The following is a 16,653-nucleotide window of genomic DNA, read 5'->3' on the forward strand; positions in this document are numbered from 1 at the left end:
AGGACATGCCTCCAATCAAAATAGCAATCCCACAAATAAGACGGGTTCCCTTGAACCCAAATATCTCCCTAGATGGAACCTTCATACACTGGGTTTTTTTGGTTTTATTTATTTATTTATTTTTGGCTGCACTGGGTCTTCACTGCTGCTAGCGGGCCCTCTCCAGCTGCGGTGAGCAGGGGCCACTCCTCGCCGCTGTGCGCGGGCTTCTCACTGTGGTGGCTTCTCTTGCTGTGGAGCACGGGCTCTAGGCACACGGGCCTCGGTAGTTGTGGCTCGCAGTCTCTATAGCGCAGGCTCAGCGGCCATGGCTCACAGGCCCAGCTGCTCTGCGGCATGTGGGATCCTCCCAGACCAGGGCTCGAACCCGTGTCCCCTGCACTGGCAGGCAGATTCTTAACCACTGCGCCACCAGGGAAGCCTGGGACCTTCATACACTGTTGATGGGAATGTAAATTGGTGCAGCCACTGTGGAAAACAGTACGGTGGTTTCTCAAAAAAAAAAAAACTAAAAATAGAACTTCCACATGACCCAGCAATTCCACTCCTGGGTATATAATCCCCAAAAAACAAATACACTAATTCAAAAAGATACATGCACCCCAATGTTCATAGCATTATTTAGAACTGCCAAGATATGGAGGCAACCTAAGTGTCCATCAACAGATGAATGGATAAAGAGGATGTGGTACATGCATACATACAATGGAATATTACTCAGCCATAAAAAAGAATGAAATTTTACCATTTGCAGCAACATGGATGGACTTGGAAGGCATTATGCTAAGTGAAATAAGACAGAGAAAGACAAATACTGTATGATATCACTTATATGTGGAATCTAAAAAATACGACAAACTAGTGAATATAACATATAAGAAGCAGACTCAGATATAGAGCACTAGTGGTTACCAGTGAGGAGGGGGTAAGAGGCAATATAGGGGTGGGGGGAGTGGAAGGTACAAACTATTGGGTGTAAGGTAGGCTCAAGGAGGTACTGTACAACACGGGGAACACAGCCAATATTTTGTGATAACCGTAAATGGAAAGTAACCTTTAAAAGCTGTATAAAAATAATAAATAAATATCCCCCTAGATGGGCTCCATTGCCAGAAAAGAAAAGTGAAAATCCATAAAGGGACAGAAATCAAGAAAATGAGAAAAGAAGCTTGAGCTCTGCTTGTTTGCAAAGCCACATTTTCCCCCAGCCCTTAATTGAGGAAGTCAAACCGGTCTGCGTGACGTCTTTATGAAACAGAACACTTACGGAGAGAATGCACTCACAAGAAGAAGGGGGTCACATTACCCTTCGACATAAAGTTATCCCCCTCATAAAATCAAGGCAATCAACATGAGAACATGATTTATGGATCCAGTCTCTAATTTGGCAAAACACCTGAAAACATAATTTTACTTAGATTAACTAGAAGTTCTCTAAAGGAAATACTCTCTGAAGACAAAAATAAACATTGACTCAAACTGGAGGGATGTGGGTAACTTCCCTGGTGGTCCAGTGGTTAAGACTCCACGCTTCCACTGCAGGGGGTGTGGGCTCGATCCCTGGTCGGGGAACTGGGGGAACTGAGATCCCACATGCCGCATTGCAGGACCAAAAAAAAAAAAAAACCGAACTGGAGGGATTTTTTAAGGACATGCAAGTGGAACTTACATAGATTTGGTTTCTCTTGTAGCGCTGGTACAGGTTATGCATAATGGCACCCCCGTGGAGCTCGGTCAAGGTGGCCATGTCATCCACGCCCTGCTCATCTATGGGGTCCATAGCCATCACCTTCTGGTGTGTAATTGTGCTCTGCTTGTATGTGAAGACCTGGTGGGGGGGGAGGAATTCAACGGTTTAGTTATCAGCGATGAACAGTTTCCACGACATTTCCCCCAACTTACAATACGACCTCAGTACGGTACCAGCAAAAAGATCCAGAATTCACCAGCAAAAAACAGACCGCAGAGAACTCTTTCACTTCCTTTATGCCGCCTACCTATCTTTAAAGGTAGCAGTTATTTTGAAAATTGACATTAGATGTTCCTAAAAGACGTGACTAGTTCAAGTACTAAACATCCTTTGGGAATCACAGAAATGAGAAATTTTCAGTTCACTTTTGTACCACTGACATAAAGCAGTAACAGTTAAGAAGCTGGCTGACCATGCTTTCAGAAAGTAATTTGATTTCACTATATAATATATTCAAAGGACCATGTGCTATATTTCAAAGCTTCTTAATAAAGCCCTTCAATTTAAGTGTTACACAAATTCACCATACAGTCTGTACATGTGTTCAGACACTGAAACACATCTCCTCAGGAATGTCTGAAAAATATCCTTGGACATGATCCCCTCTCAACTGAGATATACAGCATTCACGTGATCTTCAGGCAAAACAAATCCTCTCAAATGTAAAATACAACTGGTTTGCCTGCTTAACAGCCTGTCTGCCTTTAAATTCCAGACACCAGTGGTGAGTGCTGCATACGTGTCGTAGCGTGTACACAAGACAACTCTGATACTGTAGGACTGATCACAGAATGTGCATGTGTTTCTAAAATCTACACGGGGCTCTTTTATCACCACTGGTTGGGTCGAGGATTAATCACATCCAGTCAGCTCCATCCACTGACCAGTCTGACCAGTTTTACAAACTCCTGTACATAAAACAATCATTCAGCGATGGAGGCTACCTCCTATTTATTCATTGTATATTTTTACTATATTCATCCTTGAAATACAAACACCAAGATGTAAGAGCAAGATGTAAATAACACGAAAAATGCAGTCTTCATAAGCACACGTGCTCACGTGTCCACATACACACAACACAACTTTTTCGAACACTATCTGCAGGTCGGGGAGCTCTATTTTAAAATATCAACCAGTTGCCTTCATGGCAACAAACGGTATGTTACTGAAAAAGGGAATGACACACTAAGAAAGGCAGAAGTACCAACCCAATGGTTTCCATAAGCCACAAAAAGTGGCATGTTTTATTTTTCCAGAGAAAAATGAAAACTTCAGCCGTGGCGTTTCTGCCACATGAACCACAAGAATCAGTCAAAACCAGTCCTGAGAAACTGCTTGAGGCCAGGGCAGACCCCAGACATCTCTTCTGAGGCCCAGCCACTTTCCCCAGCTGCCTCCTGGGCACAGACATCCGCCAGGAGATGTGTGGTGCCCGCCTCCCGGCAAGGGGGCCGCTGTGCCACGTAAGCGCCCCACAGGGTAGGACAGGCCTGTGGCCACTGAGGGAGTGCGTGCAACGTGGGCTGTGCCACAGCCAGGATAACCAGGTATTAAAGAAAAGTGTGCAGGAAATTCCAGAGTGTAGGAACACTTAGGACACCAGCCCTTCACTTTAACTCATCAACACCATGGAAGGAAATTAAAGAAACAGATTTAGGCTGAGCGTAGCCTGGAAACTGCCAGAAGTGAACGGCTGAAACTCTCTGCCCTTCCCCAGCTCGCTCTATGCCTATGGGGCCAATCTGGGCAGGTTTTCCAGAAACACTACAACTGAGCAGTGTACTTGGGTTTTTCCCTACGGTGACTGTGAGGCTAGCCCGTGGCCAGCTGAGGGGTGCAGAGCAGTGTCGTGTCACCCTCTGCACTCAGCACCAGGGGGACCTCCTCACCCTGCTGGCTCAGCACTCCTGCCAACACGAGGGCAAGGCAGTTCCACAAGTTCCCCAGGACAATTTTCTTGTAGGGAAGACGACAGGGCACCAGCACAACTACCTCCTGCTCAAGCCCCTGCAGACTCACTCCACATCAGCAAGTCCCTCCCATCGTGAACCCTCTTCCTACTCACTGTCTCTGAGTATACTGAGAATTCCAGAATTGGAGGACAGAAATAATTTAGAATATTACAATTGTTTTCTGCATTTCTAGTGATTCTGCTTTTTGGAAATAACCATACACACCCTACAACTGCCACTGAAGATTTACATAATGACTAAATACTTATGTCATATGTAAACATTTCATTGTCTTCTTTTTTTTTTTGCGGTACGCGGGCCTCTCACTGTTGTGGCCTCTCCCGTTGCGGAGCAACAGGCTCCAGACGTGCAGGCTCAGCGGCCACGGCTCACGGGCCCAGCCGCTCCGCGGCATGTGAGATCTTCCCGGACTGGGGCACGAACCCGTGTCCCCTGCATCGGCAGGCAGACCAGGGAAGCCCTTATTGTCTTTTTTAACACTCTGGGAACAGCAAGGCAATGCATGAGTCCAAGTAAGCAGCTCAGAGCTGGGCACCTGGTCTCTGCAAAAATGGCTAAAACTGTAAATAGAGTCCCCACCTTTGTACATTCGACTTCCTCGTATGTTTCTAGGCACACACAGATGTGGGCACGTGGCCATTCCAGGAGTGGGAAAATCAAGAGAACTTGCACTATTCCTTCTGACCTCAGGGAGACAGAATCATGACGGAAGATAACAGTTACAAAAACAAGAGACTGGGAACAGAAAAGATAGAACCATCATGCCAAGACAGAGGCCTGCAGCTGCTCGAAACAGTGATTATTTCAAAGAAAAATGGGATAGCAGAGAAAATGTATTTGTGAAGGAAAGGCAGGGAGGACCATGCATTCAGTGATGGGTTAATATCTGTAAAGATTTTACAGTGGTGCCTGGCACATTGATAAGTGTCCGATAAATTAAATTAAGAAAATCCATACATTCAAGCAACTATTTACTGGTATGTTCTAAGCATCGGGAATACAGCTTACATTCCAGTAAAGGGAAGGAAAAAACAGAAATGGACAAGTAAATATATAGCATCGTGCAGATGGTGATGAATAGCTACGAAGACATAAATGAGTGTAAGGTGATTAAGCACCCAGAGGGGTTACTTTATGTTGTGTTTGAGGATACCTCACCGATCACGTAACATCAAAGCAGGAACACTAAGGAAGTAAAGGAATGGAGACAGCCTCCTGCATTCACTGTGTTAAAGTATATTGGTTGAATAAACACCTAATTTGGAAATATGCCAAAGGATTAATAAGACTCACAATCTTATTCAAGAATTTTTCAGGAGAGCCCCCCTAACTACCAACAGTCATTCCTAGGCAACAACGAACAGCGTACTAGCTGCACAAGATAATCCCCAAACAGCAAAAAAGAAAATTCTAGGTTTAAAGAATGGAATTCTTTTTACAGGACATTTTTGGAAACAACCAACAGCCAAAAACAATAACAAAATGAACTCCTCAAAACCCACCTCAAAATAAACTGAGTGACTTTGACGGGGCATATACTAGAAGAACGGTGGTATGGTTAAGCAAGGGAGCAAAATATAGACGATTAATGGACAGGAAATCAATTTAGAAAACAATGGGCCTCAGAACAAATAGCTCCTGTTATAGAAATACAAGCCACTGGCCACAAGACAGGCTGGATGAAGTGTGGCAGTAGAACAGGGGCCGCCAATCAACACGGCTGGAAAGACAACTGCGAGAAGGTCTGCCCGATGCTGGGCCCACTTCTGTCTGAAAAAATGAAAAGGCATGAAGTCAATTAATTAGATTAAAACAACAGCTGAGCCATTGTCAATCCCCTTTTACTTACTTACTTATTTATTTATTTTGGCGGTACGCGGGCCTCTCACTGCTGTGGCCTCTCCCGTTGCGGAGCACAGGCTCCGGACGCGCAGGCTCAGCGGCCATGGCTCACGGGCCCAGCCGCTCCGCGGCATGTGGGATCCTCCCGGACCCGGGGCACGAACCCGCGTCCCCTGCATCGGCAGGCGGATTCTCAACCACGGCGCCACCAGGGAAGCCCTCCCCTTTTATTTTAATCTTCGGATAGAACAAATATGGCAGGAAACCCCCAGCACGCTCACATGAGAGTTTTTATTGTCTATAGTGATACACACAGATTTCCCGTATTACAATTCGTTAGGAACCCCCAGTCATAAAAATGTAACTTTTCTGATTAAAGAGAAAGAAAAAGAAACAAAAAAACCAAAAAACCCTCATCATGTCCTCTCCTGATGGATGGATGGGATAGAGGGTGTTCTCAATGTGGGCAACTTCATCTCCCGTGAGCCTGGCGTTTCTTCTAGAGCAGTTCTCAACTTTGCCCCCCAGGGCGCAGTTGGCAAGTTTTGTAAACATTTTTGGTTGTCACAACTGTGGGAGAGGGGAAAGGATGCCGGCATCCCGTCAGTAAAGGCCAGGAATGCTGCTATAAACATCAAAGAATTATCCAGCCCAAATGCCAGGAAGCCAAGGTGGAGATACCCCAGTCTAGGAATGCCCTGGTATGCCATCCAACCAGATGTCTAGGTACATACCAGGAAAAATTGATGAGTCAGCCAATGCCATAAGCAAAACCTTTCATAAAATAAAGACAAATCTTTTGGAAACAATTTTAAAGATAAAATCATTTAATAGAGGTAAATCAAAGGTCAGCACGACAATATTATATAATTTAGTTTTTGATTTGTGTTTGACCCAAGTTAGGAAGGGTGATGGTGATAAAGATGATGATGGTTACTAGGCAATGGGGTTTGCTTATATTTTTTATTATTTTCTTCTTTCTTAAATTTTTATTGGAGTATAGTTGATTTACAATGCTATATTAGTTTCAGGTGTATAGCAAAGTAAATCTGTTATACATATACATATATCCGCTCTTTTTTAGATTCTTTTCCCATATAGGCCATTACAGAGTACTGAGTAGCGTTCCCTGTGCTACACACTAGGTTCTTATCAGTTATTTATTCTATATATAGTAGTGTGTATATGTCAATCCCAATCCTCCAATTTACCCCTCCCCCCCTTACCCTCTGGTAACCGTATGTTTATTTTCTACATCTGTAACTCTATTTCTGTTTTGTAGAGTTACAGATGTTATTATTTTCTAATTGTACTACATTATAGTCAGACAATATGGTCCACACTATTTCCACCTCTGTCTCCCTGACCCAGGGTTCTTGTACCCGCTGTTCTGGGCCACTGTCTTCCCATTACTCTCCTCCTGGACGTCTCCGCCCAAACGTTACCCTCTCAGAAGGCACCAGGGGTCTTGTCTGAAGGACACCCTGCCACCTTCCTCTTTATTCTATCATGTGTGCTGTCTTCATAGCTCCTATGCCAGTTTGTAGTCACTCATCTAACCTATTATCTTCCTCGTTTCAAAACCATCTCCCCCCGCAACTCTGAGGCCTCTGGTCAGTATCTTTCAACTCTTTGGACCACAACCTACCTAGGAAAATGTGTTTTACACCGGAAACTACCACACGCAGAGTTTCATACGAGTTTCGTTAAGACACCACAATGTTTGGCGCATCCCAATATTTTCTATTTCTTTTAAATGTCAGTTGTGGCCCTCTGAACTGACTTCACACCTCACTATCGTGAAAACTCAGTTTGAAAACTCTACAAAGGCAGGAAGCAGGCCTATCTTGTTCCTCAGTGCCCAGCCTCGGTCTACGACACAGACTCAGTAAATACTGAATGAAAGATCCCGGCCTTCAAAATGGGTATACACACAAGGAGAAGCAGAGTCGGGTAATGACCAAAACATGGCCTTGGAGTCAGACCTGGCTGGACTCCGTTCTCCTAGATCTATGCTTTTATAGCTCAGGAACGATGAGCCACACACTTAACTTCCCTGGCCCATGATTTTCCCCACTAATAAAGAAAAATGATGATAATAATCCTTACTCACAGAATTACTGTGAAAGCTACAGCACATAACGTAAGTAAAAGTCACAGCAATTGGCACCAACGAGGGCTTAGTAAAAGGGAGCAATTCCTGTAAGGGGGTCATGGTGTAAGGAACAACGCAGAACATTCTCTAAGCAAAGAATCCAGAATCTTAGAGACAGAGGAACCCCTGCTCTTCAGACAAGGGCCTGAACACCAGCCGTGAGGGGCGGGAGAGGGCGGGCAGCTCATTCAGTTCTATGTTCTTTACGATGATCTTGACCAGCACGGTATCTGCTGAAGACTATTTGACACAATGCTTTCTTCTTCCATTTTAATCCCTTTGCACAAACCCGGCTGGCCTTGTTTAGATTTTCTCTGGAACTCCACACTGTTTCAGGGCGGAGGACTCTCTTAGTTTTCTTTCCATCTTTCTTTCGTTTACTGGCTCATAAATTAAAGCGTGATCGACGAGAAGGGTTAAGACCTTTGCCTCCTGACGTGTGGCCAAAGTGAGCGATCATGTAAACCAAAAACAAGCTTCCTCATGTCAAGCTTCACGGACCCCAACCCTCACTGGCTATAATCTTAGGACAAGCTGCAGAAGAAAGCCACCTACTTCACTGAAACTCTGCCTTGGCCTGTTTTGCTGCTGCCCCAGCAGACTGGAGAAAGTATCTGGAACACAAAAATGTGAAGTCCACTAGAAATTTCCATTAGAATCTAATCAAAGGCAAAATGCTACACATGTACTCTCCTAGTGTGCGGGGGGGGGGGGGGGGGGGGTGGCACCAGTGCTTTGCTTTCAGCTCAAATTTGTCATCTTAATTACATGGCACGGGGGGTAAAATGATCATTATATAAATAAAGATTCTGTGACGTTAACCTCCCCCTTGAGTTTGTGAGATAACTGACTTCTAATTATAGATAAAACAAAGATTATTTTCTTTTTCAGAGACCCAAACGGGTTGTGAGATTAAGTCATTTAAACTGTCCGTGGGTTTTCAATGCCCAGTATGGCGCAGTGCATGACATTCGGGTATAACAGCAAAATAGCAAAGAAGGGTGGACAGAGGGCACTGGTACTCATTGAGCACTGGCTGCATGCGTCAGGCACATCTGATCCTCAGCAGGGGAGGAAACGCCACTGCTCATTTCTTAAAGAATCAATTCAAGAAGATTCAGAGAAGTTAGGAAACCTACCCCATAGCACACAGCACAGCTAGCATTCAGTTCCTTGGGACCATGGAAAAGGTGCATCCCACTTTAGGGGGACGCTAGGTCAGAGGCAGCCTTTTGAATTCCAGCTCTGCCACTAACTGGTTGGCAATCCCTGGCACGTTCAATGGAGTCAATGGTTAAGAACCCTGGCCCTTTGAAGGAGAGCAGGAGTGGAGAGGGCGAGGGGAAAGCACACAGTGCACCGCCCTCCCCTTGTGCTGGGTTTAATCCCTCACTTATTCTGTGATTTTTCATTGATTGACTCTGTCCGGCTCCCTCGGTCATTCGTGCCAGGCTGTGAGCTGGAGCCCAGGAATACAATGATGGATTAAATGGCTTCCTGCAAACAGCTTACTGACCAACGAGGGATCAGAAAAATAAACAGACAATCCTAACCACACGGTGGGGTCTGTCACAGAGGAAAGTCCCAGGGTCGGATGGGAACTGGCCACGTGGGACAGACCACAGCCAGGCAAGAGCTGATACAAAGCTGAGACACAGCACAGGGCATCCGCGTAGCAGAGGGCGGCTGAGGCGGGGGCTCTGTGCACGGCAGTGGCACTTGGTCTCGGACCTAAGGGACCGAGGGCTACGTAAGCAGCTAAGGGGGGCAGACACTTGTACCTATGCATCATCACGGACAAGTCAGTACCAAATGTGACACTGAGACTGCTGTTCGAGAGACAAGATTAAAGAACAATCTCACTACAAAATGCAATTCGAGGAGGCCAACTTTCTAGAAACTCCACGCGAAAGCAGTGTCTGAATCACCACTGGGAGCGATCGCTACACGCACTGCCATCCCCCAAATGGAGGGTGTCTTCCTGCTTTCACGTGCACAAATACCACCGCCAAAAGCATCAGCAGTGATATGTCCAACCCAACAAAGTCAGGAGGCTCCGGCTAACAGTCACTAACAGCCAGTCTTAACCACTGAGCCTGAACTCTCCGAGGACACTGCAGAGTGTGCAGGCAGACGGAGAGAATTAAGGGTCCAAGAAGCCTAAGACACCCCGGAAGCTAACCTGTGGACGGCGCATCTGCCCATGGACCCGCAGAGCCTTGCTACGCCACCAGCAGTGCGAAAAGCAGCTCACTCACTTGTACCAGCCCCGAAGGAAGGCCCAGACGATACACTGGCCCTGACCCCGCCTTGGCGAACCGCAAAGAAAAAGGTTAACGGTCATAGTGAGCTGGCATGGTTGGAAGGAATGACTAGTACACAAACACGTACACACAAAAGAACATCCTAGAGTATCTGCATATTAGGGAAAATAAGATCTCAAATCGGCACTTATACACATTAGGAATTGTGATTTTATACAAGAATTATGTACAGATTTATTTCATTTATTTATTGGCCACACCGTGCAGCATGTGGGATCTTAGTGCCCCGACCAGGGATCGAACCTGTGCCCCCTGCACTGACAGTGCAGAGTCTTAACCACTGGGCCGCCAGGGAAGTCCCTGTACAGATTTCTTTTAAATGCTAAACTCTGTTACTTTTTTTTTTCCATAACAGAAAAGTTTAGGAAAATCTTCTGTGCAAAGTAAAATCATGCTTGTTCCAGCTGTGCTAGGTTATGTCTTCTAAAGCTTTCTCGTTGCTGCCACCACCAGGCGGGCCCAACCTACCCTGAAAAGGACGGTCTTCACGTTCCTCAAGCTAGCCTTTCCACGCTGAATTCAGTGTTAAGAAAAAGATAACTATTTTCTAATGTGTTTTCATGATAGAGGTATACTAAGGTAAATTTATGATGAAATTATACTGTGCACACGTACGGTATAATCCTAGGTTTATTTTTTTAAACACACACAAGGGCAAGCACAGAGGCATACACACACCCACACACACACACCAGCAACTGTACTCTTGGGCATTTTTTCTGAATAAATGAAAGCTGACGTCGGCACAAAAAATTTACACATCAATGTTCAGGGCAGCTTTATCTGTAACAGGCAAAAGCTGAAAAAGCCAATCCCAGGTTGGCATTCTTGAAATGAGCCAATGAGAGCAAATGAAGGCCAGACTGGTGCGGCTGGAGGCTAAGACGGGTGGGTGGGGCGTGGGGTAGCCTGCTGGATCCAAAGGTCCTGTACCTCAACTATCTGATACTCTGGTTGCGATACTGTGGTCCAGTTTTGCAAGATGTTATCATCGAGGGAAACCAGGTAAAAGGGTAACATGGGATCTGTCTGAACTAGTGCTTACAAATGCACGTAGATCTACAGTGGTCTCAAAACAAAAAGCTTAATTAAAAAAAAAAGTTCTAAAATACATGCAAAAAGCCTAGAAGAAAATACATCAGAACTCCAATAATGGGTCACAAGCCTGTAGGTGTTTTTTTGTACTTTTCTATGACTTTCCCTGTTTTCTAAAGTTTTTAAACATTTCTAGGCTTAAAGAGAAATCAGTCCCATCAAAATCATTATCAATGAGCATATCTGGACACATATAATTAATTCAATGAATCTTTTAAAAATGAATATTGTAGAACTGCTTTCAAAACAACAACAAAAACCAAAATGAAATCATCAACCTCCCCCAAGGGTCACCAGCTATTAGAAAGGGCTTTCCTAACCCACCTATTTTACACATAGTCAGTTTCAGCCCAGAGAAACTCTACAAAGCAAGAAGCAGGGAAGGGAGGAAAGCCCAGGAACCCCAATTCTTGAGACAAATGGTTGACCAGCTCTCGCTTCTGAAGTTCCTTTACTTCTGTCCTAACGTCCTAGTCCTTGTTCTAATTCAAGTGCCCCTTTCTGATCCCTTTTCCCCAGTTACAAGTCCAGACCCCTAACTTGAACTCTGGTATAGGATCTCCATTCCTGTAACTCCAAACCACCCTGATGTGTCAAAAGCACCTCAAAAAAACCCCAAAACATAAACAGACCTCCTCCACGTCAGGAATGACACTCTCACTGCCGGCCTCCCAAGCGAGAAAGCGAAGTCCACCTAAAATCCCTCCCCTTTGCTGGCCACCATGCCTACCTTCCAAGTCCTGGCAACTGACTGAGACCACCTGGATTCCATCGTCTCTCCACTCCCTCCTCCTGCCTCAGCTCTCACCACTCATGTTTCACCTGGACCCCAGTAACTGCTTCCTAACTCGTTTCTCTGCCTCCAGACCCCCATGGTATGAATCCAGCGGTTCTCAATTTGGAGGCTAAGAAAAGTTTTGAGTTTTAACTTTAATGATTAAAAAAATGTTTTTACTACTTTTAATGACAATTTTTCCAGGCACTGATAACTCAGAATGGAAAGAAACTTCCAGAGATGAAACTTTGGTTTCTTTGGCCGGTGTTTCCCAAACTGGGATCGACTAGGACCTTGAAGGGGACGCCACTCGGGTCTGAACAGCATAGACTTGGAGGGCTTTGAGCCCTACTCTGCTGTCGACTGGCCGAGCAATCTCAACTTGCTCCGGTGACTCTGCTTTCTCACCCTCAGCTGCACCAGCTACAAAACGAGGATAATAACAATACCTACATCTCATAGGGTGTTCGGGAGAAAAAGGAGTCAGACAACGCCCATAAAGGATTTGATACAATTCTTGGTACTGAGCGAGCGACTCAGATATTTCCGTTGTTAGGTACTGTTACCAGTGATGTAATCTGATCGCACCCAGATTGAAACTCTCACGGTTTGTTCCCAGTCACTTGCAGGATAAGCAATAATCTTAATGTGGTTTCCCTACAATGCCTTTCCTGAGGGGCTCCTGCTGCTTCTCCAGCCGCATCAGTCTCTGGCCCCCTTTCCCTGCTTTCCACACCGCGGACAACCCTCTTGGGGTCTGTCCTGCATTCCTCTAGGTCACCCCTCTTTCCAACCTTAGCCACCGTGCCCCACCTGACTGCAGTGTCCTTCTCTTCCACAGCACCTTGGACAGAACCCTCTCCTGTCACCACCTTATGCTGTAATCTCCCTCTCCTACCTCTGCCTAGGAACTGGGCATAGCTAAACTTTCACCTCCTGGGTGGAAGTGACTGACTTTCTGGGCTACCATGTTGAGGATCTGGGGCTGCAGATGGGCCAGCGAAGGAGGGCAAATCGTGATGTATACTGTAGCTGGGAGTGAGCTGCCATCCTTGTACTGGACCTGGACTGGGCCCCATGAAAACCTCTGGGTCCTCACTGCCTAGTCAAACATCTGGCACCAGTGGCTACTGACTAACTGTCCATTAAAGGGATGAGTACCAGTTGCCCTTCTAGGATGCTGAGGTCATATACTGAGCACCTTGCGTCTGTCACCTAAAACCTAACTCCAAAGGCTGAGTTGTAAGTGAACATTTTTCATTTATTGGCTGTCTTGAAACTGCCTTTAAACTTAATAATATGACAGTAATTCCTTGGTTGCTCTTAAGTGAAATGAAAAAAACCCTATTTGAGCCAAATACCCATACATCTTGGAGTTTCAAATCAGAGTCAGCATCAATTTTACGAATCCAATCTTTAAGCATTCTGTTTTTTGTGTGCCACTCATTTCCTAGTGTCAAGTAAGAATTAAGAGATACCATGCAAAGTATTTGTTAATCCAGTGAACAAAAATAGAATCGGAATGACTCCAGATTCTAGACTGAAACCAGAAGTCATTTTTGGCTGCTGGTTTGGTAAAATATCTACGAAGCGGCAAGAGGTCAGCTTGGCTCAAAGTGATGGTACAAAACTAGGAGAAAACACACCATCCAGGAGATAACAGGAAAGGCCAGAAACAAAGCACAACAGCTTAGAACATCGAATAGTGAACTCCCACGCTTTCCCTCTGTGCCAAACCCCACCACCACCAAGGAAATCTCTAGAAATGGCAGCAAAATGCTAGTTGAATTACTGAAAGGATTACGAAGAGGCAGAGGCCAGAAAAAGACTGAATAAAATATAGGTCACTAAGATGGCAAGGATCTCTTTTAAAAAGTGTAATTAATAAGAACAATTAATACTAGGTACTGAGGTATTTTTCCATGTACTAAAATACATGAACAAAATAAGGGGCTAAAAAGAATACTGCTTGTTTGTCTTCCCCTGAAAAGTATCAACAAGGCATTCTTGTTTCTCTGTAAATGTCTGTGAATGCAAAAATGTATAAAAGCCCTGCACATCTTCTGCTAGAAATCTGGTCTAAATATCTAAAAAGCCGGAGCACCTGAGGTTTACAGAAAATGATGGGAGTCTGGTTGAAATCTTAATCGGAAGAGCAAAGGTTATGTGGGATAAACGTGGCCATGTTTCTGTCAATATCATCACTCTCTGTATAGCTTCCCATCCGCCACTGAGCTCTCCCAAAAAGAGTTTGGACATCCTTCCTTTCTGGCAATATCCTTATAAAACCTTGGCAGTATCCTTATAAAAGCTAGTTTCAATTTTAGAATGTTACAGATTCAAGTTTCAATTTTAGAATGTTACAGATTCAAAACACAGTACAAAGACAAAGGGGCCCCCGCCTCGTCTCACTCACTCCCAAATGGTCCATATTCCCATCAGAGAGCAGCTCCTTCTCACAGATGCAGAGACCTCAACACTGCAAGCTTGACCCCCACTCCCCCTTTCACTACAACACGCCTACGATACTCAGGCTTCACCCATCCATGCCAATCCACCTTCATCTACTTTCCAGGGGCTACGATAATGGAGAAGAGCAGGTGGAAACTGATAAGAACATGATGACGAAAATTCACCAAGTGACAGCCTCTCACCTCATGGACATCTGCAAACTGAGAAGTTGCATCAAACTCAGAGCAGCCAATTCCCTCAAAGACCCCAAGATTTGCACTAGAAATGACTTGATAGCTATATATGCTCCTGTTAAAAGTATGTGAGTTAACACACTGCCGGAGGGAGTGTAAAGTGGTGCAGCTGCTTTGGAGGTGTCCAATAGGGCAAACAAAGTTACCATCTGTCCCACCAATTCCACACCTAGGTATGGGCCCAAGAGAAATGCAAACAAATGTCCATGGAAAAAAGTCATACACAAATGTTCCTAGCAGCATTATTTCTATATGCCAAAAAGTGAAAACAATCCAATGTCTATCAACAGATGGGTGGGTAAACACCATGTGGTGTACCTATACAATGGAATACTATTCAGCAAGAAAAAGGGATGAAGTACTGATAAACGCAAACACGGATGAACCTTGAAAGCATTTTGCCAAGTGAAAGAGGTCAGGCCCAAAAGGCCACACATTATATGATCCCATTTTTAGCAAATGTCCAGAATAAGCAAATCCCGAGACAGGAAGTAGATTAGTGGTTGCCGGGCGCTGGGGAGGATGGGAGGGGAAATGGGGAGTGACTGCCCATGGGTCTGAGGTTTCCTCTGGGTGGTAAAAATGTTCTGAAACTGATTGTGGTGATGACTGTACAACCCTGTGAAGCTACTTAAAACCAGTGAACTGTACACTTTAAATGGGTATCGTCTACGGGAGGTGAATCATACCTCAAATTGCTGTTTTTTTAAAAAAAATACTTGACAAACTGGAGAACAGTTATAAAACAGAACTCCACGCACTGGAGTGAAGGTTCTGAGCCCCATGTCAGGCTTCCCAACCTGGGGATCTGGTAACAGGAAGAGAAATTCCTAGAGAATCAGACTTTGAAGGCTACCGGGATTTGATTACAGGACTTCAACAGGACTGGGGGAAACAGAGACTCCACTCTTGGAGGGCACACACAAAGTAGTTTGCACATCGGGACCCAGGGGAAGGAGCAGTGATCCCATAGGAGACTGAACCAGACCTACCTGCTAGTGTTGGTGGGTCTCCTGCAGAGGTGGGGGGTGGCTCTGTCTCACCGTGGGGACAAGGACACTGGCAGCTGAAGTTCTGGGGAGTACTCCTTGGCATGAGCCCTCCCAGAGTCTGCCATTAGCCCCACCAAAGAGCCCAGGTAGCTTCCAGTGCTGGGTCACATCAGGCCAACCAACAAACAGGGAGGGAACCCAGCCCCACCCATCAGCAGACAAGCGGATTAAAGTTTTACTGAGCCCTGCCCACCAGAGCAACAGCCAGCTCTACCCACCACCAGTCTCTCCGAACAGAAAACTTGCACAAGCCTCTTAGATAGCCTAATCCACCAGAGGGCAGACAGCAGAAGCAAGAAGAACTATAATCCTGCAGCCTGTGGAACAAAAACCACATTCACAGAAAGACAGACAAGATGAAAAGGCAGAGGGCTATGTAGCAGATGAAGGAACAAGATAAAACCCCAGAAAAACAACTAAATGGAGATATGCAACCTTCCAGAAAAAGAATTCAGAATAATGATAGTGAAGATGATCCAGGACATCAGAAAAAGAATGGAGGCAAAGACTGAGAAGATGCAAGAAATGTTTAACAAAGACCTAGAAGAATTGAAGAACAGAGATGAACAATACAATAACTGAAATGAAAACTACACTAGAAGGAATCAATAGCAGAATAACTGAGGCAGAAGAACGGATAAGTGACCTGGAAGACTGAATGGTGGAATTCACTGCTATGTAACAGAATAAAGAAAAAAGAATGAAAAGAAATGAAGATGGCCTAAGAGTCCTCTGGGACAACATTAAACGCAACAACATTCGCATTATAGGGGTCCCAGAAGGAGAAGAGAGAGAGAAAGGACCAGAGAAAATATTTGAAGAGATTATAGTTGAAAACTTCCCTAATATGGGAAAGGAAATAGCCACCCAAGTCCATGAAGCGCACAGAGTCCCAGGCAGGATAAACCCAAGAAGAAACACACTGAGACACATAGTAATCAAGTTGGCAAAAATTAAAGACAAAGGAAAATTATTGAAA

At 45.0% G+C, this 16,653-nt stretch overlaps 1 protein-coding gene across 2 annotated transcripts in view; it reads right to left on the reverse strand.

Annotated features, from left to right (window-relative positions):
* The window catches only part of MYO10 (myosin X), a 227,312-nt gene that overhangs the window by 126,328 nt on the left and 84,331 nt on the right, over positions 1–16,653 (reverse strand). For both annotated transcript variants that reach the window (XM_060146899.1, XM_060146901.1), the window contains exon 3: positions 1,670–1,828. In XM_060146899.1, the coding sequence (XP_060002882.1) occupies positions 1,670–1,828 (159 nt within the window). The remainder of the gene's footprint in view (positions 1–1,669; positions 1,829–16,653) is intronic.

This window comes from Lagenorhynchus albirostris, chromosome 3, assembly GCF_949774975.1.
Source record: "Lagenorhynchus albirostris chromosome 3, mLagAlb1.1, whole genome shotgun sequence".
NCBI lineage: Eukaryota > Metazoa > Chordata > Mammalia > Artiodactyla > Delphinidae > Lagenorhynchus > Lagenorhynchus albirostris.